Source organism: Hippichthys cyanospilos, chromosome 10, assembly GCF_059441005.1.
Source record: "Hippichthys cyanospilos isolate Australia breed blue-spotted pipefish chromosome 10, RoL_Hcya_1.0, whole genome shotgun sequence".
In the NCBI taxonomy this organism is placed as follows: domain Eukaryota; kingdom Metazoa; phylum Chordata; class Actinopteri; order Syngnathiformes; family Syngnathidae; genus Hippichthys; species Hippichthys cyanospilos.
The window spans coordinates 6,684,534-6,707,728 of NC_142378.1; the positions used below are offsets into that span (position 1 = coordinate 6,684,534).

The window sequence follows — 23,195 nt, forward strand, 5'->3', positions numbered from 1 at the left end:
GTCAAAAAAAACCTACAAACTTTGTAATATGTATTTTAATGAAGAAAAGTATTACTCAATTTTCTATTTGATAAAAACACAGTAATGATGATGGGAAAGAATAAAAAATATGATCAGTTTTTGTCACACTGCATCAATTGAAAAGCCATCGTGCTGCTTCTTCTGCTGTGCCTGCCCTGGCCACCTGGGGGCAGTATAAGATGGACAAACAGATATACTGGAAAACTGAGCAATCCCAAATCCTCCTTCAGTTAATCAGTATGGTGCTAATACGGGACACACGGAGGATAAAAAAATAAAATTAAAAAAATACCGGAATACTGTTCTGTTACTATTTTCATGTTTTGCTGATCCACAACATAGATGCATAGTTAGCATTAATGGAGCGGCCTGTGGTTTACAGTTTTTGAGGGAAAACTTTGGACATGAGGTTGGGGAAGAGGGTTGGCTCTCGAACGTGCAAGTAGTAGACCGCTGCCCCTCCAGCCACCAGCATCAGGCTCAGTTTGAGCAGGCCACCAGAGCTTCTGTTGTTCACATCTTGCACCTGTTGGTGACAAAACAACAAGAAGAAGACGTGGAGAAGTCGAAAATTCCTAGACCTCATCTCAGTCAACATCCAAATGGATTCTACATTTATTTACAGGATTTTTTGTATCTGAACCCATTTGGAGTGCAATCTATTTGGTCATCTGGGTGAAGATGCCAATCTAGACAGTTAGTGACAAATACCACGGACCTTCCTGGTTTTCAGGGGCTGGTACATGCGCTCAAATTGGGTAAGGATGGCCTGCCGGGCACCGTCCCATTTGCCTGGCCCCGTCAGACGGTACTGGTAGGCGGTGACTGGTCCCCACAGGACCTCCTTGAAGAGCGGGTAGTCGGTGAGGAGCAGCCACAGCAGGCTAGGTCTGACCCCGATTTCGCCCGCCAGGTCATCCATGTAGGACACAAAGTCCACCTGCAGGGGTGCCTGCTTTGACATGATGTAGCTGCGGCAAAGGATGGGCAACTCTTTAGTATAAAGTACTGAATTTTTGCTGAAGAAAATTGGAAAACCTCTACCTTTGCTCCATGCATTTGGTGTCTTTCTCTACAGCCTTCACCATGGCTTGTTTTGAGGGCAGCTTCTTATGTCCTGAACATTAAAAAAAAAAGTCAGATACACTCATCACACTCAGTAGTTGTGGACTGGGTCTCTGGAGGACACATAAAAAAATAGAGTCAAACTCGCCTGACCTTTAAAGACCTGCACGGCCCAACGCGCCTGCATCTCGGCCTGCGTCATGATAGCTCCGAGAGCATGGATGAAGCCCACCACGGCTAGGGTGGGATGCTCCAAATTGGGAGGAAAAACGTGCTTATATAGACCTACGCGATGTCCCGACTTGTACAAAGCGTTAGGGGGCAGGTAGGGGAAGTCATAGTTGTATCCAGTGGCGAACACGATGGTATCCACCTGGAACAAACACACTTTTGATGGCAAGAGTCAGATGTGGAAGGTGTTAGAATGCATCAGTGAAGGAAAATAATGCTTTTAGAGTGTTGACGGTGAGAAATCAACATTGTAATGTAGTTAAATTTCCCCCCCAAAATTACTTTTCATGATAGGATCCTTTTAAAACCTACTCTGGCCTTCAGCACAATTTAAACATACTTCTGGTCTGAACTGAAAAGTTCTGACCTTGTCTACGATGCTGCCATCCTCAAAGAGCACCGATGAGCCACGGATCTCCTTGACATTGGGCTTGATGATCACTGAGCCAGACAGGATCTTGAAAGGCAGGTCATCATTGATGACTGGGATCTGACTGAAAAGCCTGTAATGAGCACACAGGACACAAAGTGGAGAAGTGCGCTGTGGTCTGATGAGTCCACACTAATCGTCAATTTCTCCCTGTTTGATCTGGTACCTGTGTTTGGGCTTCAAGGCATACATGGTATGGTCGTACATGGCGTTCAGTTTGTTCTCGCCGTACCAGTTGAAGAAGTTAATGGGGAAGAGTTGGAACAGGATGTGCACAAAGCGGGTGTTGTACTTCATGTCCACCGGCAGACCATCATCCGAAACCTGACGGATCACCCAAGCTCCACGCCGGGTGCTCAGGTAAACCTGACCCAAACGCAGATTGGGTCTCTGTGAGGATGTACGGACAGAATGGAGAAGAGGGGATCACCTCCAACCTGCTGGGCGAATTTGCTGCTCTCCACGGCGATGTCGCTGCCTGAATTACCGATTCCTATGACCACCACACGCTTGCCATGCATGTCCTCAGGACCCTTGTAGTCCCAGCTGTGGAAGTAGCGGCCTTGGAAAGTCGCCAGTCCTGTGAAAGATGTTTTTTCCAAAATGGAAAAGTCCAGAATTGATCAAAATAAGATTGGTAGATTACGAAAAAGAAAAAAAAAATCAACAGCATGGCAGTTACCCGGGAAGTCCTGGAGAGGGAGGTTTGGGTAGGTGTAGTGTCCCGAGCAGCAAATGACGGCATCAAACACGTGGGTTTCCTCTTTCCCGTCCTGCTTCACTGTTACCACCTCCCACTTTCCTGTGCGGGCGTAATCTGGCCTTGGTTTGACGCTCTTTACCAAAGTCTAGAAGAGCAATTTGAAATGTGAGGAACCCGTGAATCCACTCCCCCCACTCGCTTCGGTGCCAATAAATGAGATGACATGTATAAAACTTGTGGAAGTATACCTAGAGTCGTATCATTTTTTTAAATTAACAAACAAAAAGCCATTTAAATCAATTCCTAGCAAATCCAGGGTTTATTGTTCAAGTTACAGCTTATTCTGAATATGAAAAATATCTTTAAGTGCATCAAAGTGTCTGAATACTCTGAAATGAAAAAAAATATATCAATCCTTATTCAAACTAGAAATATTTTGGACCAACTGAATCATTTGTTGCTGAAAAAAAAGAAAAGAATATATATCAATGTAACATGACCTGGAACATCAACACGAACACCTTGAAGATTTTAACATAAAATAACCTGAAACATTGTTCAGATTTTTATTTTAAATCGTGTTACCTCTAAATATGGGTGCTGCCATATGAAAGATTGACTTCCATTCTTCAGTTAGAATTAATGTAAGTAATAGCTCTGTTGTAAGTGTGGAAACACTGCCATCCAATGGTCACAGTTAGCACTACAGTGCTTATATTATGTAAGCATTAGTCAAGGGTTTCAGCTCTTCTCTGTAAAAAAAATTATTTGACCAGAATTTTATTATTTATTAAAGTTTTACTATTTTAAAGGAGAATTCTCATCCATGGGACTGAATGAGTTAATTATTCATTGGATTTAGACCAAAATGTTGACAACAATTGAAAAAGTTCAGAATGCCGCCAGACTTTGACAATCAGAGCGCCACTGCAACACCTGGTGCCGTAGATGTGTAATTACACTACCCGCACATCATTATTGAGAAAGACCGCTCTAATCCGAGCAAACAAAAAGAAAAGAAAACAATTTTGACCTGAAAGCGGATGTGCTGCAGCAGTTTGAAGTGGTCCGCATACATGTGGAAGTAGTTGAGAATTTTGGAGTGGTGCATGTAGTTGGGGTAGTCGGCCGGGATGGGAAAGTCGCTGTAGCACATCATCTCCTTGGAGATGTTGATAGTGAGGGAGCGGTAGATGCTGGCGCGATTTGGCTCAGACACCTCCTGCAAGGGAACCAGAAAAGGAAGTACTATTACCAGGCAGTCTTGTTGGAGGTTCTAAAACCGAATTCCATTGCATGGAGAGAATGTAGTGTGGTTTTTATATGAGTTATAATTGGGTTGCCACCAGTAACCATCTATAATTTGCCTTAGGCTTAGAATGAAGGTCACCTTTTAAAAATGGGAGCAACAAGAGTGGATTTCCAAGTATTTGGGGAACACATTTTGCAAAATGAACAATTTGATTATTTTAGTGATTGATTTTTTTTTTTTTTTTTGCTAAGGTCCTTGAGCGTCACAGTATCCATATCAAAAATAGGCTTGGATTTAATTTAATGGTCTTTGATACCTCTTCATATTTAGTATTTACTGTATACGTTTTTGTTTTTGTTTTTATTGAAATATGAAAAATAGTGTGGTGTGCTTTATCTAAAAAAACACAGTAGTCATCAACTTGAATGTAAATAATTAAAAACATTCGCATTGCATTAAAATTTCATGCTTTAATACAGAACAATGTATTGTACAGTGTTACTGAAAAATTGAGTAGGTTGACATTGTACTGTACTTCCTTTTTTGTGTGCATCTTGACCACCAGGGGGCAGAGTTACAATTAATAGTTAATTACTGTGCTCAGTCAGCTGCAGGATCAGTAGGTTGGTTAAAACCTACTGTACATAAACTTTGTTTTTCAACAATTTATCATTTTCTGACAAGAAAAACAAAAGCTGCACCATAAAAAAATGTTGCTTTTTTTTTGAGGGATACAAGAAGCCAAAAACGGACTAAACGTTTAATACAATTCCAAGTGAGTTTTCTCTTTCTTCTTTGTCCTTGCCTTGAATTTCCATAGTCCTCCAAGGTCGTCACTGCTCTCGAAGCAGGTCGGGTGCAAGTCTTCCTCCAGACAAGCCTTGACTGCGCTCAGACCTGATGGTCCTGCGCCGATCACTGCCACTTTACGCACCATGGTGGAGCTACAGGTATAGTGAAAAAAAAAATTACTGTTTTGGCAGTCAGTTTGCAAAATAGCATTGCGTATGCAATGTGTAAGTATTTATGAAAAATATTTAGTTGTTTAAGAAAATACTATTTAACTAGCATTTGGAGAGAAAAAGAAGTCACAGCAATAGACCAACACAATTTCCTTGAACCAATAACACATAATTATACTTTTATCAGGCATACCACTTAAAAAAAAAATCATAAAAAGTAAGTCTACGGTATCAGTCAGAGTCTGCCTTTCAGGAGCTTAATCAATGTGACAAGATTGGAGGTGAAGCATGCCTTCCAGTGATGAACAAGGACAATACAAGAAAAAAACCCCAAAACTTAATAGTTTGCATGAAACCTGACAGTGTTTACGCATAACAAGTGTCTCTAAAAAAAAAAAAAAATAAAAGCTTTGTTGTTCATTCATTTACAGCCTGACGGACTAACTTCACTGTTGCTGCTCTCGCTTGGAGTGGAGTAAACATGACTCCAAGAACACATTAAATTTCAGGTCAGATGAGGTGAAGAAGAAGAAAAAAATCCCCCAATGTCTGCTAAAGACTGACAGCGATCTTTGATATATGCTAACATCTTCGTTGAAAAACATAGAAATAAATCATTAAATGACGCTTGTCCGTAGAGGACACTGCGAAAAAAATATTGGGCCTTTGGATGTTCCATCTTGCTATTACTTTTGTACAGAAATATGGGACCAGTTAAAGTTTAGGAATATCACGCAACACTTTAAATTCTAGGGACAAAAGTATTGCGATTTCAGCATCCTTCAGACCAGTAACAAAATAGTTTTCAAATGTCCTTTTAACAAGCAAAAGAGTGCCACTAATATATATATATATATATATATATATATATATATATATATATATATATATATATATATATATATATATATATATATTGATTATCTTTTCCAAAATCACACAAGTGAAAAAAAAATATGTCTGCTTAGAGTAAAACCACCACCAGATAGTTAAAGGTTTTTCATGTTTTTAATGATCGCATGCAAACAATGTCAGAAGAGGGAGGAATAAATAATTGAACAATCACATTTAATAGCAAGTTGATTCTCCATTTGCAGCAATAAGCTCAACCAGACGCTTCCTACAGTTGCAGATCAGTTTTGATCAGGATTAGGATCAATCTTGGACCATTCCTCTCTCCGAAATTGCCGCGTTTCAGATTCTTGGAATGTCTGGCGTAAATCATTGTGTTGAGGTCATGCCACAGCATCTCAGAGCGGTTCATGGAAGGACTTTTACTTGGCAACACCATAACGTGTATTTTCTTCTTCTGAAACCATTCTGAAGTCTGTTTTCTTCTGTGTTTTGGATCATTGTCCTGTTGCGTAATCCATCCTGTTTTAGCTTCTAACTGTCTGACAGATGGCCTCAGATTTTCCTGCAGAACATTCTGATAAACCTTGACACTAAAGTTTCCCAAAATGGTAGCAAGTTGTTCAGGCCCTGAGGCAGCAAAACTGGCCCAAACCATCCTGCTGCCTCCATCATGCATCATGGTGGGACTCAGTGGTGTTTTGGTCCCTTGAGAAGTAGTTATACTCCAAATTTCACCCTATTTTTAAGTGGTAAAGGAAAAAAGGGCAGTTTTTGAACTAGTGACATATAATGCAATTCTAACCAAAAATCCATCATTTCTACTATTACAAAATGATCATGACTTAATTAGGAGCAGTTTGTACTTACAGTATAATATAATAATAATATAATACAGTCAAATATACTATGAGGCAAACATTTCTAGGTTATTTTTTTAGACATATTTTGGAATTCTTCAATTTGTTTGAAATATTATCAGTAAGATGAAGCTAGCTCGAAATGTTTAACAACAGGGGACTTTTCACTACAGAAAATCTATGTCTTGGATGTAAACTTAAAAAAACATGTTGCGCAATCTGACTGAAGTTATAAATAAACCATCCAACATATAAAAAAAAAAAAAGAAATTGCCACATTAATTTCTTTTAATTAATCTCCATACTTACATCAATGTGTTGCATAATGTTTCATTTTTATTATCCTGTCTTAAAGTGTTAAGCTTGGTTTAAGCTTGACACCTCCATGACCTCCGTGTGGCTCCACGTGTCAAAATGACGTTATTTCAGCAACCACGCCCCTCTGCGCAGAGTCCATGGAGGCCAGATTTTTTTTTTTTGCAATGCATAGCTTCTAGAATTTCTTTTTTTAAGACCTGAAAACATGGTGGATGAACTATTGCTTATGGAAGATCACAGGTACAAACACCTTTATGATTCGGCTGACAAGAACTACCGTGACCTAAATACCGTAAACAACTCCTGGGGAGCACAGTGCTGGGGAGAGATGAGGAGTCCGTTTAAAAATACTTGGGAGAATTTAGATCGTTTGAATCTAGGAAGATTCTCTACCTATGTTATAGAGTAGTGTTCTTTGTATGCTGTAGACTCCATTTACTGCCATCTAGAGTATGGGAGAATATCGTCTGTGTCAAGCATAAACTGTGTCAAGCATAAACCATACTAGACTTTTGATGCAGGCTTGTTTTCACTGTATTGAATTTCAGTGCAAGGCAAATGTAGAGAAAAACATTTCGTATTATCAAAACAGGAATTTTTTGTTGTAGGGGGAAGTAAGAAAGAGGAAGAGTAATGTAGAGTAAGAAAGGCTTTAATGCACTTTTCTGGCTTTTTAGTCTGCTATATACTGATGTGCCATTTCATTTTCATTAGTAATTGGAAATAATCCAATATAAGACCATAACATTTTATTGTTAACAGTTTTACTCTTGTGCTGTATTTTGACCATTTTTGGTCATTTCTACCACATTTTTATCGTAGTATTTTAGCCAAGGGATGGCACACTCCCGGTCGTGTCAATTTTAACTTTGACATATTGTTACCATTTAGATGAAATTTCAGCTTCCTAGTGTCTTCTTTCAATGCATTTTCTTGATGTGAAATGCCTTTGATTAAAGATCAAAGGATTGGACAAAATACTACACAAGGGTTAAGCAATATGCATTGCTCACACATGTTAAACACATTAAAATGCACCTTTTGTCTTCACATTTCAAGCTAAAAATTAATTTGCTAACATAAAAAGTACGGACAATCTATAAGTATACAAATGTGAAAGTCTTATTTTAACATTTTAAGCCTTGAAAAACCCTTCCCACCCTACATGATTGCATTAAAACTTACTGAACAAAAATTTCTGATAAATTGCAAATTACCACACAGGAACATTTTTGTAGAACAGAAAACATAGCTTCCGTGTAAGTAGCGCATGAAAATAAGTTACCCATTAATTTTGGTTTATTTTCAGCTTTCAATATGCAAACTCCAACTACTATTTTGCACTTGCGTTGGATCATATTGGTCCGAATCCAATTCTTACAGCATGCAAATGATTATTTTAATAGTGATTATAGTGAAAAGGGGGTCCTACCTATACACAATTGAGGTCCAAATTCCCCTGAAGTCAAATAAAACTCAACTGATGCGATCACCTAGAAAGGTCCAAATGTCGTCGTTTTCATCTCGTTTTTATATTGAACACACACACACACACACAAATCTCCACCCCCTCACTCACACACACATACAGTACACACTTGATCCAATCACAGTATTATTAACAGTTAAGGGTTACTTTTTTTTTGGCAACTCATTGGGTTAATTGTTACTTTGAGTTCAATGAGCCGTAATGGACAAGTCAACTCACTAGAGAAACACCAAAGTCACCAAAGGTAATTCGAAACAAACACTATAAAACAAAAGAAAAAAAACGGGCCTGTTAGGAGGAGTTATGTAACCGGAGGAAAAAAAAAGATATAAAATCTGGTTTGCCAAGCCAAGTTTGGCAGAATACTGCACTTAAAAGATTAAATGATATTTCCAAAGAAAGTAAGTTTGTGTCTATGTTTTTCACTATTGCACGTTTTAATCATAATTCTGTTGATTATTCCATCGCATAATCAAATGTATTTGATTCAAATTTAGTTTGCAATACAACATAGTACAGAATCTTCATCAATTTTTAATGATTATGCAATATCAACTAAGGAATATCACATAAGAGAGTGATGTTTTCTATATTAAAGCTAATTTTTGGGTACTCAAGAATGCGAAGGGCTTTTAGTGCTAGTTTTATATACCACAATATAGTGTTTTGGTTTTTTTACACTTTGCTATTGGGCATAATCATCAACGCCCTATGGAATTATGGGAATTTTGTGCTTACCATTTAGCCTACAAGTGTGCTGACATATTTTCAAGTAAATTCAAATATATTTGAAAAATATACTTGCAATTATGTTCAAATGAGAAGTTTCACGCTTCCATCTATTCTTTACATTTTTTGAGATAACCTTTTTAAAACCCCAAAACATCATAAAAAAAGTCACAACATTCAGATATGTCAAGGCGTGTTTATTTTATGATTAAATTAAACGCCCTATTGAATTCAAAAGACACCCAATACTAAATCGCAGAGAGCTTCAGTGAAAAGAAAACTTATTAAATCACCACATATGCCACTAATCATTTTGGCAACCACTTAAGGCCTATTGCAGTGGCCAAATAAATCTTTAACAAAGCACTGTACACTGAAAATAAAATAATACTAAATCATAAATAATAACTTCCTTCTGTCATCAAATTACACCATAGCTGCCTTCACAGTGGCATTTCCCATATGCAGATCTTTCCCCTTGCACCTTAACAAAGAAAATCTAGCCTATTCAGCCTAGCCTGTTCATTTGTGTCCACTGTTTGTCCATTTTGTCTCAGCAAGACAGAGAAGTTGATTGCATCCCACTCAAACACAAGACATCATTGGAAAGGCCAGGGTGTCCTCTGCTGATCCCAGTAGAACTTAGTCAGCTCAAATGGGTCAAAAGATATACAGTAGACAAAAAAACATATGTCCAATACAGTGGACACAAATGAAGGAAGACATGGCAGATATAACACAAGCCAAAGTTATGGGGGAGGGGGGGGGGGGGGGGTCGTCAACTGGTCACCCTTCATGAACTATAACTATTATTGTTGCGGTAAAAACCTTGTTTTTTTTTTTTCAACACCTAATAGAAAATGACAGCTGTAGACAAGCAAAAAGAAAAATACTTCATACTCCTCTTGATTGAACACTATAAGCAGTCAAAATTATTTACATTCATAATCACAAACAGTAGCCTGAGCCCAATAGCAAGACATGAACCCCTAATACAAAGTACAACGTGGCAGATGTAGCAAAAGTAAATAACGAAAAAAAAAATGCTCATTTATCTTATGGTCACAGTTCATGCTTTCAGAGATTATATTTATCCAGGTTGAAGCAGGTACTCTATTGATTCTGAACAATACTCATTAGAAAAAGCCGCAGCCAAAGCTATATTATATAAACACACATTTGTGTGTGTGTGTGTATTCAAGTGTATTTACAGGATGTGCTACACAATACAACGACAACCTTAGCGATTTTTTTTTTATAGCTACAGAACAAAACGAACATTTAGCAAACGCTAAAGCTGCCTTTAAGAGGCACAATGTAAAGATGCACCAGACTAAATTTAATGGCCCAACAGCCCCCTCTTGTGGGACAATAAATATTTCACCCGAATCCACCAGTGCAACTACTAAATCAAAAACAAAACACAATTTCTGTAAAAAATGTGTGTGAATGCTAAAGAGCGGAGGCAGAACTCGAACGCTGTGCAAATTTTGCTTGTGATATTTAAAAAAAAAAATCAACTTAATTATTATTAAGTATTTACATTTAAATGATAGATGTATTTTTAAGTATTGTAGTTGGGAATTTTACAGTGGAAATGTGGAAAACCACAAAGTATGGGAATGTGAAACATACATAACTAAGTTCTGAATGAACTGGAGATGGAATGTTTGGAATTGAGGATATCCTGAAATTTCAGAATATTTGCAAATGGCAATGGTTGAGAAATATGGAATGTTAAGGTCAATTTGTAAACAGCCTCATTCTGTTCCATTGGATTGATTTTCATGAAAAACTGATATGTGTAAAATATAGAAGTGTGATAGGATAAGTTATTTTTCCTTTGGGATTTTCATATAAAATGTGTGGAAATGGTTTCCAAAAATATTGTGAATATTTTGAAGTTGTGATAGTTGAACTTGGTTTAGTGGAAGGACCGGCGTGTCGAATAGTTCAACACTGCTCTTCCGCATTCCCACAATAATAGCATCAAGTCTTTGATCGTTACGCCGTATGTCTTAGCAGGGCTTGCAGGCTCTGCGGCGAGAGCCAGAGCGCCTCCAGCAGATTGTACTGGCAGTAGCCCATCCAGAATCCGAAAGCCACGTCGGTGACGTTGTGGCGGCCCAGCATCACGCGGCTCAGCCCCACCGTGGCGGCCCACAGTAGCACCAGGACACGCAACGGAGCGGCTAGCACCAGGTGGGCCAGCAGGAAGCGGGCGCACATGGCGGCGCGGGTGGCGTGGCCCGACGGGAAGGAGTAGCGGTCCACTGAGAAAGTGGCGAACATGTCCATGCGGTTGTGGGCCGGACGCCGCCGTCGCACTGTCGCTTTCACCACGCCCACTAGGATCAGATCCAGCAGAAGACCTGCAAAATGACCAGACAGGTGTCCAACGTGATTCTCTACTTCACTGGTAGGTTGAGATGGACAATTAGGAAATTTGTTAAGTATTGTTATAAATCTGGGCTACTGCTGGTTTTGGCAGGGGTATCCCACAAAAAACCCCTAAAGAAATATTACATTTAATTTCACAATTTTCAGAAGTAAAACTTTGTTTTCTAAATAATTACATAAAAATATTTTCCATGTAGTGTTCTAACCTTTTGAAATGCATATTTACATTTGCTGTCAAGTGAAAATCACTGTCACACGCACAAAGCTCAGGTGATGGCCAATCACAGTTCAGCTGGTGAATGTCACATGACCAAACCCAGCTCACACATGAGACGTGATTGGGCATTACCTGAACCTGGATTAAGTGTTGTCATTATCATTCTCTAGCAAGTCAAAAAATGTGTTTTTAATGAATTGTACATTAAAAAAAAGATCTAATCTAATTAGTTATAACCAAAATAAGTTTCGTCACTTTTTGCTGAACCTTATCAAAGGTGGTCCTCAGCAGAGAGAACGCTGTGCTTACCCATGAGGAGGTTGAGCATGACCTCCTGGCCTGCAGCACTGTCGCTTTTATAGAGGCAATAAGCGGTTCCAGCCAGCCAGGGGATGCCGTGGCCCGTCACCTCAAAGAGCTTCATGAGGGGCCGCGCGCTCCCCCACGATGAGTCTTCCCGGGCGCACACCCCCAGACTCTTGGACATCCACAAGTCGATGGCCAGCAGCGAGCTGAGGGCCACGCGGAAGAGCGACGGGTTGAGCCGGATGCCGTCCTCGTCCGGCGGCCCGGAGCCGGTGGACGAGCTGGAGCCGCGGCGACGAGTGGGGCTCTCCGAGGCGCGGAGCCGCGCGGTGGCCGTGTCGGAGCTCTGGCGCTGGAGGAGGTGAGGCGGCGTCGAAGACCGGCTCAGCGGCTTGGTGAGCGACATAAACTCGTAGCGGCCGTTGTTGGGGCCGCCGAGCACCGGGCTTCCGCCACTGCCGCCGGCGCGACCAGGGGTTTTCGCCTTCGGTGAAGACATTTTGTCGGCTAGCGTTGTTTCCGTAGTGTTGTGCAGACTGTCGCTGCTTTTTCTCGTCGACCGCCGAGGTTAATTATTCAAATCACGTAGCAGTGAAACCATGGCCCGCCATATTTGTTTATCGCAAAGCCTGCTGGGAAATGCAGGATTTCGCTTCAATCAACGGACACCCTAACAACATTTTGCTCGTCCATTTAAAACAAAAAAGTGCAATAAAAATGTGATTTTATTAAATCACCATTAAATTAGAGAATGTATTTAATTTTTTAAATTACCTTATCTTTAATGGTCACAAAATGATATTCATGTCAATTTCGCCCATATCTGTTTACTGCAAAGCCTGATGGGAAATGTAGAGTGTCATCATTCAACGAAAGACACCTTGCCTGGCGATTTTTAAAAATATGTGAAATAAAAAAAATACATATACAATATGAAATGTATATAACTTAGTCAACGAATGATTTGTATTAATCTGCTACACGATTCTCTTCACGATCATTTAGCCCAAACACGTTTTTTTTTTAATTTGTTCAAGCAAGTTAGATTGTTTTCTTCCATTGTTAGCATCGTATTATTACACCAACGGATATAATAGAAAAAATAATAATACATTTACCTTTATTCATTTAATTTACATTAACTTATCTTACTTTCAAAAAGTCAAAGATGGGTTTCAAAATAGGATTTGGGCTGGAATTCGACGAGATTATAGTTAGTGTTTCAAATCCTGATGGCGAGCCTTTTTTTTTTCCATTTTATCCGTCACACTGGCTAGCTTCCTAATATTTCCCATACTTTCATTTTTTTTTACTTCTTTTTCCTGTCATACCTTTCTGTCCTGTCTCCTTTCTTTTAATTTATATTGTATATGTCGTTCAATAAAGTTATGACTGAAAAAAAAACACATTTAAACGAACTCACCTCTCATTGGTCAATTTCAGCATCCGAAGCACTCCTACTTCCGGGTTTGTTTTGCATGAGGGGGTGATCACTGATCCACCGAGCAGCTCTTCTCTATCAAGCGTGGACCTTCAAAGAAAAGACCACCATGCCTGGAATTCTGCTGGGTGACGTGTTCCCCAATTTTGAGGCCGACACCACCATCGGCCGGATTAAATTTCACGATTTCCTGGACAGTAAGTAAGTATCGCGGTGGGCCACGAAGTCTGAAATGTTCTTTATGCAAGCGTGACTGTGTCGGTTATTTCATCAACTTGCTGGTGTGTCTGCTTTGTAAAGGTCGGCCAGATGTTTGCTCGCAGAAATGCGCTTAATGTATACTAATAAACAGTAGCGTCGTAGGCAAACAAACAGGTGGGAAAAAAAAAACAAGATTTAGTCGATTTAACTTTTTAAATTGCATTTTACATTTTTATTGTAAGGTTTGTAATTACGTTTGTTTTATTCAGTTTTATAACTTAGTAGATGATGTACCCAAGTCATATATAAAGTATGCAAAAAGCACTTTTAGATTCAAATGGTTTCCAACACATGAAAAAGTCAAGGAATTCAAGCTTAACTAAGACTCTCTGGTGTCAAACTCCAGTCCTCGAGGGCCGCTATTTTGCATGTTTTCAAACCCTCTTTCTCAAACACCCCTGGTACAAATGATTAGGATCATCTTCAAGCTCCTGCAGAGCTTTCTAATGAGAATCATTTGAATCAGGTGTGTTATGGAGAGAAAATCGGAAAACATGCAGGATGCTGGCCCTCGAGGACCGGAGTTCGACACCTATTGACTAAGTCATTTCAGCTCATGAAGCATTGTCCATATCATAGCTTTCATCTGGGTAAAAGATCCCCAGTACTAGTTTGAAGATGTTGAATAAAACATCTGTTTTGATAAACATTTTTATTTATCAATTTAAAACGTCATTTCTTCATGTCAATGACATGGAAATTTCTAAATAAACATGGAATTAGATGGTGTTAACAAACCTTTGACCGGTGCTGTTACTCCTGTTACTGTTTATATTTTTAAATGTTTGACTAGTAAATGATTTACTTTGTCACTCTTGTAATTTTCTACAATGCATATTTTGGTCATACCAGTGCTATCAAAGTACCTTTGCTTGAATACAATAGTACAACAATTCTCTTTTATATATTTTAATAGTAGTTATTCACAGTTGAATCCAGTATGGACACAAGAGTAGTCTTGAAATGTTTCTTTTCCGTTTTTTTTTTTGTTTTACTTTCATTTTGACACAGATAATGACATTTCAACTGCACAGAGAAAAAAACCTGGGACCAGCATGAACACAAGGCTTGTATTGTTTGTCCCATCTTGGAACTGGGGCGACAGCCGGGGCTTTTTGGCACACACTGAGGCTCTTAGCCTTTATGTGGCCGCCTGAACTCATTTACTTGAAAGCAACAATATGACTGCTTCTTTGTACAACCAAATCAAGAGTGTGACAATTCCGTTTGGTCATATGTGCAGTCACATGAGGATGTGATTAATTAAGGATTTTTAGGCTTTAAAAGGCCTTCCCTTTCAATTTTTGCTTTCCTACAGTTGAAAAACTAAGTCATATGATAAGTGATGCTGTTATATTTATTTACAAGTTGTCCAGCATTCTGATTAACATTGCATTTTGGAATATGAATTAAGCAGGAAAATCCACCTTTTTTTTGTCATTATTTTTTTGAAATCTGTTTCCGTGTTTCCATTTTCCTGCTCAGGCACACGTAACAACAAATCACAGGGCCAAACTCAGAAAACAGGTTTTCTGTAGTGTCTCATACAGCGGTTCTTATATCGGCACACATGAAGGGGGCACACAAGAGATTTTAATAGGGTTTATGCATGTATTGGCAAATTTGATTTGATGTGACAGCAACAATACAGTCTTTTCAAATTAAGAGCAAATGAATTGGAACATTATTATTTTATAGTGACACATTTGCAAACTATTGTGTCTTTATTTTGTTAAGCTTTAATAGGGATATGCGTTGTCAGAAATAAAACACATGATCTTTAACAAGGTATCTTCTGGAGTTTCTAAATCAAATAAAAGACCAATATTGTTTTCGGTTTGGTGGTTCTTGGCTGCAAAATATGAAAGTGTTAAGTCTTTTTGTATGGTGATGCCACCAGAAGCGGCAATGGCCCTTATTTACAACAATACCGAACAATATTTAATTATATGTCGGCCTGCCAGCGGAGGAAATAGAAAATGACATAATTCCAATCTTTTTTATTAAGCATAACATTTAATCTAATGCGGATTCTTTCAATCGTCAAATGATTTGAACAAGTTATTCCTGATTCCTTTATGACCGAAAACGCTCGTGGCTTTTTCCAATGTGTAGATGGTGCATCCTGTTCTCCCACCCTAAGGACTTCACCCCCGTGTGCACCACTGAGCTGGCATGCGCCGCCAAACTCAGTGAGAAGTTCACGCAGCGTGGCGTGAAGATGATCGCCTTGTCCGTCGACAGTGTGGAGGATCACCGCGGATGGAGCAAGGTAGAGGATACACGTTCATTTAACTGTTGAACGTTGCTTAACTGGTCATGCCTGTGTGATTGTAAATGTGCTTGAGTGTCACAACAGATCCTGAATGTGTTTACGTGCGTGTGCACATCATCCTTTGCGTTGCATAACTTTAAAACACAGGCTATAACCTGCCTGTCAAGGTCCTCAAACTGCTGTAATCTTCAAGCCTTTCCACTAACCTGGCAGATCATTAAAATATTACAAGTTAAAAAAAAAAAGTGCTTCAGTCAATCTGAAATGTTTACAAAATCCAGCGGGCATGTTCTCCTTTACCTAACTTGAACTTGGGGGATTTTGCAAGTTCTTTTGCAACACTGTGGTCATTGACTTTTTAAACGCTATCAGTTTATATAATTAGTTTTTTGGCTTTTTATTTTACTTAAACGTGAACAAAATAAAATGTAATTCACCCTAAGATAAAATGTGGAATTTAATAAAAAAAAATGCATTGATAAAATCATGTATGCATTCAAAATGAGGGGAAAAAAACTATACACATATACAGTATAAGGGTAATTTAATGTTTGTTTGTTTTTTTTAAATAATGTATTTTCTCTCAAAAAAGAAAAAAAAGTTCCTTATAGAGACAGTCCCCATATTTAGTAGTTTTCAGCTGTAAAAAAGTTAAAACTTTGCCTAAACTTAATTATTTTCATGTACAATTAATACTTTGCAGTAGATTTTTTTTCACTTGTCGACAAGCAAAAATAACATCACTTGTGCTCAAGCCTCAGGTAAGGCTCGCCTGTCGTGGCTCACCTGTTTTTCATGTGCCGTTCAAATGCTGAGCTGTGATTGGGCCATTATCTAACATGAGATATACTTTCCAATGGACAGTAAGCTGCAAAATGTGTTTTAAAAGTGCTAATTGTGCATGAAAATAATTATCAAATTAATCATTCACATTTTTGTTTTACGTTTAGTAAGTGCTAAATAAAAGAATTATCCCTTTAAACAAAAGCTGAAAAAACACAGCACATGTTTGTTTACATTTTTATTGAAAAAAGTAAATCATTTCAAGGCAGTTACGATATTTTTTACATTTTTATTACTTGACAATTTATTTGAACTATATAAGAATGTGTAATTTACTTTATTACATTAATTATTTTACTGCTGTAATAGTTTCTTGGATACTGTGTAATTCCAAATCTCCTTACTCGAAGCAAAAATTTAAAAATAAAATACAAACTAATACAAAAACGGTGTATGTTATATTTTTCTGAAAAGTTTGATGCTGACAATAAAGTTTATATCGTTACTGTACTCTGCATGGACATTTGTTTGTGTGTTTGCAGGACGTGATGGGTTTCAACAATCAGGCTGCGAGTCCTTTGCCCTTCCCCATCATTGCTGATGAGAAGAGGGAGCTGGCCAACAAGCTGGGGATGCTGGACCCCGACGAAATTGATGGCCACGGCATCCCGCTCACCGCTCGCTGTGTAAGAACACGATTCGATTGCTTATAATTCTCTTTAAAGCTCATATAGTTGTTGATGAGTGAATGAGTTTCCTTATTCGCTGCCAGCCCAGTAAAAATGAATCTTTGACGTCTATAGTCGTCAATGGCAGTGAATGAGTTCATAAGAGTACCATATTTAGACTAGTGGTTCTGCATAGACCATATTTTGGGAAAGAACATTTTGGAGTTGACTTACCCTTTAAGAAAACCTCACAAAAATTCATTTAAAGAAGTGACTTTTCTTTACTGTACTCAAACTGAGAAAACCAAAGCACACACAATCAACCACTCATGCCAAACACACAACCACAAAAACAAGATCCAAACAAAAACAGTTTTTTTTTTTGTGTAACCTTCGTTTATCCAGGGTAAGCAATTGACAACAGATTCTTTTGCGCAATGCTGACGCGTCTGCAAACACACAGACATACACAAACACAGAAAAAGCACAATTATATAACAAAAACGCACGACACAAATAGCAAACGTACATTCAAACCACACACGACAAACGGAACAAAAACAAAGCGAATCATCAAACCAAGCGCGACAGAAGAGCAATAATGCAACGAAAAACACAAACAAAACAAACACAAAATGTGCAGCACAAAACAACTACACTCCCCCACACAAGCAAAAATACAAAGTAAAACTTTAACACAACTCCCCGCACATAACACGCACTACAAATACACAAGTAAGAACACAACTACACACCCCTTGCATCAAAAGCGTGCACACACACGGACATGCATACAGGCATACATATTGTACATACATACATACAAAGAAACAGTAAACAGACAGACATGCGCTATAAATACACCAAACAAAAACAAGTCACTAACTCACACATGGACAAAATGAAAACTCACCAAAAAACACTGGGACAAAAAGCACAACCATACAAAAAAACATGCACACAACACATATAAAAACAAACACATGAGCCAAAAATCCATGCATGAGCAAACACAAAAGCATAAAACCACGAAAACAACCAATGTACACAGGCACACTACAACCATGTAAGCAAAACCTTAAAACGCAACCACAATGACACAAACGCAGACATATAGACAAAAACACATGCGAATAAAACAGTCAAAGAAAAACACACATGCAGAATGTCCTTTTGTGACCTTTGTGCAGGTGTTCGTGATCGGACCCGACAAGAGGCTGAAGCTGTCCATCCTCTACCCAGCCACCACGGGGAGGAACTTTGACGAGCTGCTGCGCGTCATCGACTCGCTGCAGCTGACGGCCAAGAACAAGGTGGCCACGCCCGTGGACTGGAAGGTATGCCACGCCCTCTCCATTATTCCCTTTTGCGCGCCGTCATCCTGACTGCTTGAACTCGAATTGTCTGACAGCCCGGCAGCAAAGTCATGGTTCTTCCCAACGTCTCCGACGCCGAGGCGGAAAAGCTTTTCCCTCAAGGCGTGACCGTTAAAGAGGTGCCTTCTGGGAAAAAATACTTGCGCTACACTCAGCTCTGAAGACTTCAAGCTCCTCTGGAATCACAAAACAAGTACAAAAAAAAATACAAGAATTAGTGCCTTCTGTACCATCCCATAATAAACAACCTTTGCACTTCAATTCAAAAGGAGCTGTTTTTCCACACATTTGCCACTAAGTGTCTCCCTTGTCCCTGATAGAGGAAGAACGAGCTGACTGTCTGGCGGGGCGAAATAGAACGCCTCAGCAACCTTGCATTACTATATTTTACCCATAGATGTCGATAAGTGCACGCTTAATGTTTAACTGTTGAAACAGTGTTTACTCTCAATAGTGTATTTATTTATTAGTTTGCTTTATTACTATATTGTTCGATTTTAATGGAGAAACACGAAATGTACACATTCAACATAACGTGATAATAATATCGTAAAATGTCAAACTCACAATAATGCCAGATTACCACCAGTTTTACTTTAATCATTTTTTCCACCTCTCAAAAATATAAAACGATTGTGTTCAGAAATTAAGAAACAGCCTGTACATAGTCATAGTAGTGTTAATTTTGTCATTGGGTCTATTCCTTCAATCTTTTTTTTACTTTCTCAAATAAACATTTTTCCTCATACAGTGTACTGTTCTCCTACCTATTTGTAATTTTCTCCCCTTAAATTGACCTATTTGTATTTTTTGAGGGGGAGGGGTTGGAGGCGATAGGGGAAAAACTAGCTTAATTTGCTGAAACACTTTAACATGCCAAAAATTGGCAAAAAAATGTTCTACCTCATAGAAAAGCAGTGCTTTGGCATCCTTCCGCACACCAATTGGCAAATTATCTATTTTGGTGTTGCTGCAATTATTTGCGCTGGGGCATGACAGTCTTTCTCACTTGAAACCTATACAACTTTGTTTCTCCCTCAAACATTTAATAAAGGCCTTCAGTGATCGCAACCTGTACCCGGCAGCAATCTCGTTGGCGGGATCGCACTCCATCCACCCGCCCTCGTCGTGTCTATCATGATGCACAACGGCCACATTGTGTAGCCGGCAGTACTGATCAAATGCATTTGTGCCATAGCTTAGCACAACAACAATAGCCTTCTAACAGCGGGCAAGCTTGAGAAGAGCTTACGGGGTGTCAGACACAGGCTCAACTGCTCTCCTTTTTACCCCCACCACACCAGGCCGTTCCCTCCCTATGTTCATCTGTCAGCCTGGAGCCTCCTCCAACGTGGTAATACAACACCAAGCCTGGTACCAGCTGCACGTACACACACATGCTCACAAGCACGCCAATGTGTAGTAGTGCTGATCAAAGACATAAACAGCGCTCTGAAAGGACTGGCCTCCCACCAAACTCCCCCATATCTCGGGAAGATATCCCCCCCCTCCTGACCCGCCTGCCACAGACTAACCAGGCTCCACTTTTCCTGAGGATTGATAAGCAAAACAAGTGCTCACTCATATTTTGTCACATCGGAGGCAACCCCCTCCTGAGGATTTACAAGCGGGATTTGACGAGTCAGGCTCTGCTTAGTGTGAAGGGAGTTCACGTTTGAGTTGTTTTAAGGACTGTAAATAAAGTCAAAAGGCTCCAAGTTGTAGGGCTATTGGTGAGTGCAAACAGTATCATGGGGTCTAATAATTTTCCATTTATGAAAAATGACAGAAAAATCACATATTTAAAAGTTTTCCTAGATAATAGGGGTGCTTACAGAGTGAGAAGGAATGGACTCGGCCACCCTTGTATCACACCATCCCTGAAAAGGGGATAACTCATGTTTGAAAAAATATAAATTAACAAAGTGAATAATTTTAGGTAAATAAGTAGAGTGGTGATTGTGTTGCTTTAAACGCGTTTGTGAAAAGTTCATAATATTTGAATAATATTTTGATGTTCTTGCTCCTATTTCATTGCACCTGTCGCAATTACCATCGAAGAAGAAGCAAAGCCAATCAGAGGCGGAAAAAGATCGAGGCGTGGAGACTCACATGCTATAAAATCTAAAGTGACAGATGTTTAAGGACGTTTTTCTTGTAATCGAGTAAGGATACATTGTTTAGAACGTGGTAACATGAACGGACTACGGCGCGCGGTTATCTAGCTAGGACTGTCTTTTGCCGTCGTTACTTACGGCTAGTTAGCTAAATTATGTCAGTGTTAGCATAGCCGGCTGGTTAGCTACAAGTAGTCAATGCTTGTTAGCCGAAACAGCTAATGAGGGAACCTACGTCAGAGAAGTGAAGCCAGACTGAACATTCAAGAAAGTTGGATTGGTGATTGCTCACATCGTTGGTGTTGTTGTTGTTTTTTCCCCCCTCCATCGTTGGAATGTTAAGTCGTTAACAAGGCGGTCATGAGAACTGTGAGTACATTTGTCTTTTTTTAATTCCTTATCTTCTTTGAGTAGAATGCCACCTACTGGACGCCGTGTGAACATGCTTGCAATGTTTTCTTTTAATCAAATGAAATGCCTGCTGACCAGCTTTTACTGTAAAATATAGGCTGCTCTGTGATATAATTGGTAGAACAAGAGATGTTTTTGACAAGTTTGCCAACAATAATTTTTCAATCTACTCATTAAATTTCACTATATTTGACTTTTCTACTTTACAATGTCAAATATTTGTATTTTTTGTTTTCTATTTTATAATATAGAAAATATGTAATATTCGAAATATTGATCTACACACAACAAAGTGTGTTTTCTAAATTTTGTCATTGGGGCAAGCTCACTAAAACTCAACCTCACCTCAATCTTACAAAAATATGTTGTTGTTTTTTTCCCCCTCTCTCTTGAAGATCTCAATATCATCTTCAATTCTAGGTCTTCAGCCAGATTTCTGGGAGCTTGATGGTTCTCATATCGGATGTTGTTCTTTGTATCTACCATGCTGTCAGTCCACCGTCTTCCAGGCATGAGTAAGCTTTCTTATTGTCATTCTCTTCTTCAGTTTATCAATTGTACCTGCCATGCAGGGGCTTGTCTTTCAGTAACAGTCCATCTGGCTCCTTCTCCTTACTAGGCATTTGCTCTGGAGGTCTGCTGTTTTCTCTCGGCTTGTGCCAGTGATGCTCATTTGTTCTTGGAGTGACTTGCAATACATGAAGGTAATGTGACATACGCAATTAATGCTGAAATTTTGCTCATTACAAAGAGTATGCTTAATTTAAGTTGCAGCTGAATTAGCCAAAAACTGCTATCAATATTTGCATACCTTTAATCCATTCAGTCAATTTTCCATGTTTTCATTTTTTATTATTATATGAGGCTCTGAGGCTTTACGATTTGGCTAAATGAGTTTCTTTTATGACCGGCAAGAGAAAACAAATGTTTAATACAAATGCTCTCAAGAGCCAACAGGGTTCGTGAGAACTGTTAGAAAGAGATTTCTCTCTCCAATACAAACTTTTTAATGCATTTCCTGTGCGAAAAGCATATGCTGCTCAAAGAAGATAAACCGTGATAGCAAAACTCTGGGATATAAAATATATTACAAGGGTCGTTAGTTTCCAGTCAAAGCTGCCAAACGTGAGCTTTTCAATAGACAATGCTGGTCCCGTACTGTATATAACGCCGCACCATAGTGAACGAATTGTTCCTGCACTGTTTTTTTAACCCTCCCTGCAGAGCAGGAACCACAGTGGATGCAATAAAACAAAAAGCGCTACATGAGTTTGGTTGTTAAAAACGCAGAGGGCTGATACAGTATGTGGCTTTTAAGTGGCATGTTCTGCAAAAGGTATCCAGTAGATTTTTGCTGTTTTGAACCCAGGAAACGTTGGCTTGAAATTCCCCAAGTGCTGAGTTTGGGAACAAGCCAGCACCAGGACAAAGAACAACTGTGCTGCTGCAGCGACACAATGAACTATGATATAGCCTGGAATTAGGTGGGATGACATTTTGAGAAAGACTTACAATTCAAGGACTAACATGCGCTGGGAAACTGGAATCGTTAAATGTATTTTTTTTTTTAGGTTTCTCAATCTTGTCTCAAAAAATACTTCAATTGAAAACATGACCCTATTTTGTTTTATCCTAACTCCCAACTTTTACTTTAAAAATATCATACTGATTTGGTTTAATTTTTAGACAACAGGAGGGATGGCCAGAAATCGGAAGGCAGAAGGGGAACTCCCAAACGTAGGTCAAACTGACCCAACGCAACCGTTTCATCCCGCTGCTGTCAACAATTCTAATCCTGCTGCCTATAAATATGCTCAAACCATTTCCTTTAGAGAAACGTTGTGCGGTATTTGGCATTGCGAATGTTGAATGAATCAGAAGCGAGATGGCGAGCGAGTGTCGGATACGTTCCCTTTAAACACGTCACGGCTGACCCAAACATAATCCAAGTAGTAGCTAACAGTTTATTTCGAGGCATCAGAACATTCTACTGTTTAAATTTTGAATGCTGATTAAAGTGTTTGACTT

At 39.1% G+C, this 23,195-nt stretch overlaps 3 protein-coding genes and 2 long non-coding RNA genes across 5 annotated transcripts in view; 3 read left to right on the forward strand and 2 right to left on the reverse strand.

The window, feature by feature from the left end:
* The window catches only part of LOC148416844 (uncharacterized), a 23,393-nt gene extending 11,922 nt beyond the window's left edge, over positions 1-11,471 (forward strand). Inside the window, exons 5-6 of the long non-coding RNA XR_015866895.1 lie at positions 4,523-4,652; positions 10,938-11,471. This is a non-coding gene — a long non-coding RNA (uncharacterized LOC148416844). The remainder of the gene's footprint in view (positions 1-4,522; positions 4,653-10,937) is intronic.
* Positions 27-8,203, reverse strand: LOC148416846 (flavin-containing monooxygenase 5-like). Its single transcript, XM_088424810.1, has 11 exons — positions 8,127-8,203; positions 4,508-4,646; positions 3,484-3,672; positions 2,430-2,595; positions 2,185-2,327; positions 1,914-2,113; positions 1,685-1,820; positions 1,240-1,459; positions 1,066-1,138; positions 740-992; positions 27-547 (listed from the first exon to the last, which is right to left on the reverse strand). The coding sequence occupies exons 2-11, from the start codon at positions 4,637-4,639 to the stop codon at positions 398-400; spliced, it is 1,662 nt and encodes a 553-aa protein (XP_088280936.1). The 5' UTR covers positions 4,640-4,646; positions 8,127-8,203; the 3' UTR covers positions 27-397.
* plpp6 (phospholipid phosphatase 6) lies at positions 9,089-12,453 on the reverse strand. Its single transcript, XM_088424813.1, has 2 exons — positions 11,839-12,453; positions 9,089-11,284 (listed from the first exon to the last, which is right to left on the reverse strand). Exons 1-2 carry the CDS (start codon positions 12,332-12,334, stop codon positions 10,917-10,919), a joined length of 864 nt encoding a protein of 287 aa, XP_088280939.1. The 5' UTR covers positions 12,335-12,453; the 3' UTR covers positions 9,089-10,916.
* An 842-nt stretch (positions 12,454-13,295) lies between these two features.
* prdx6 (peroxiredoxin 6) lies at positions 13,296-18,900 on the forward strand. Its single transcript, XM_088424814.1, has 5 exons — positions 13,296-13,477; positions 15,653-15,809; positions 17,138-17,281; positions 18,454-18,600; positions 18,675-18,900. The coding sequence occupies exons 1-5, from the start codon at positions 13,386-13,388 to the stop codon at positions 18,798-18,800; spliced, it is 666 nt and encodes a 221-aa protein (XP_088280940.1). The 5' UTR covers positions 13,296-13,385; the 3' UTR covers positions 18,801-18,900.
* A 1,839-nt stretch (positions 18,901-20,739) lies between these two features.
* LOC148416849 (uncharacterized) lies at positions 20,740-22,677 on the forward strand. The gene is made up of 4 exons (XR_015867019.1): positions 20,740-21,125; positions 21,563-21,682; positions 21,787-21,871; positions 22,537-22,677. It is a non-coding gene; the product is annotated as an uncharacterized LOC148416849 (long non-coding RNA).
* Positions 22,678-23,195: the final 518 nt, after the last annotated feature.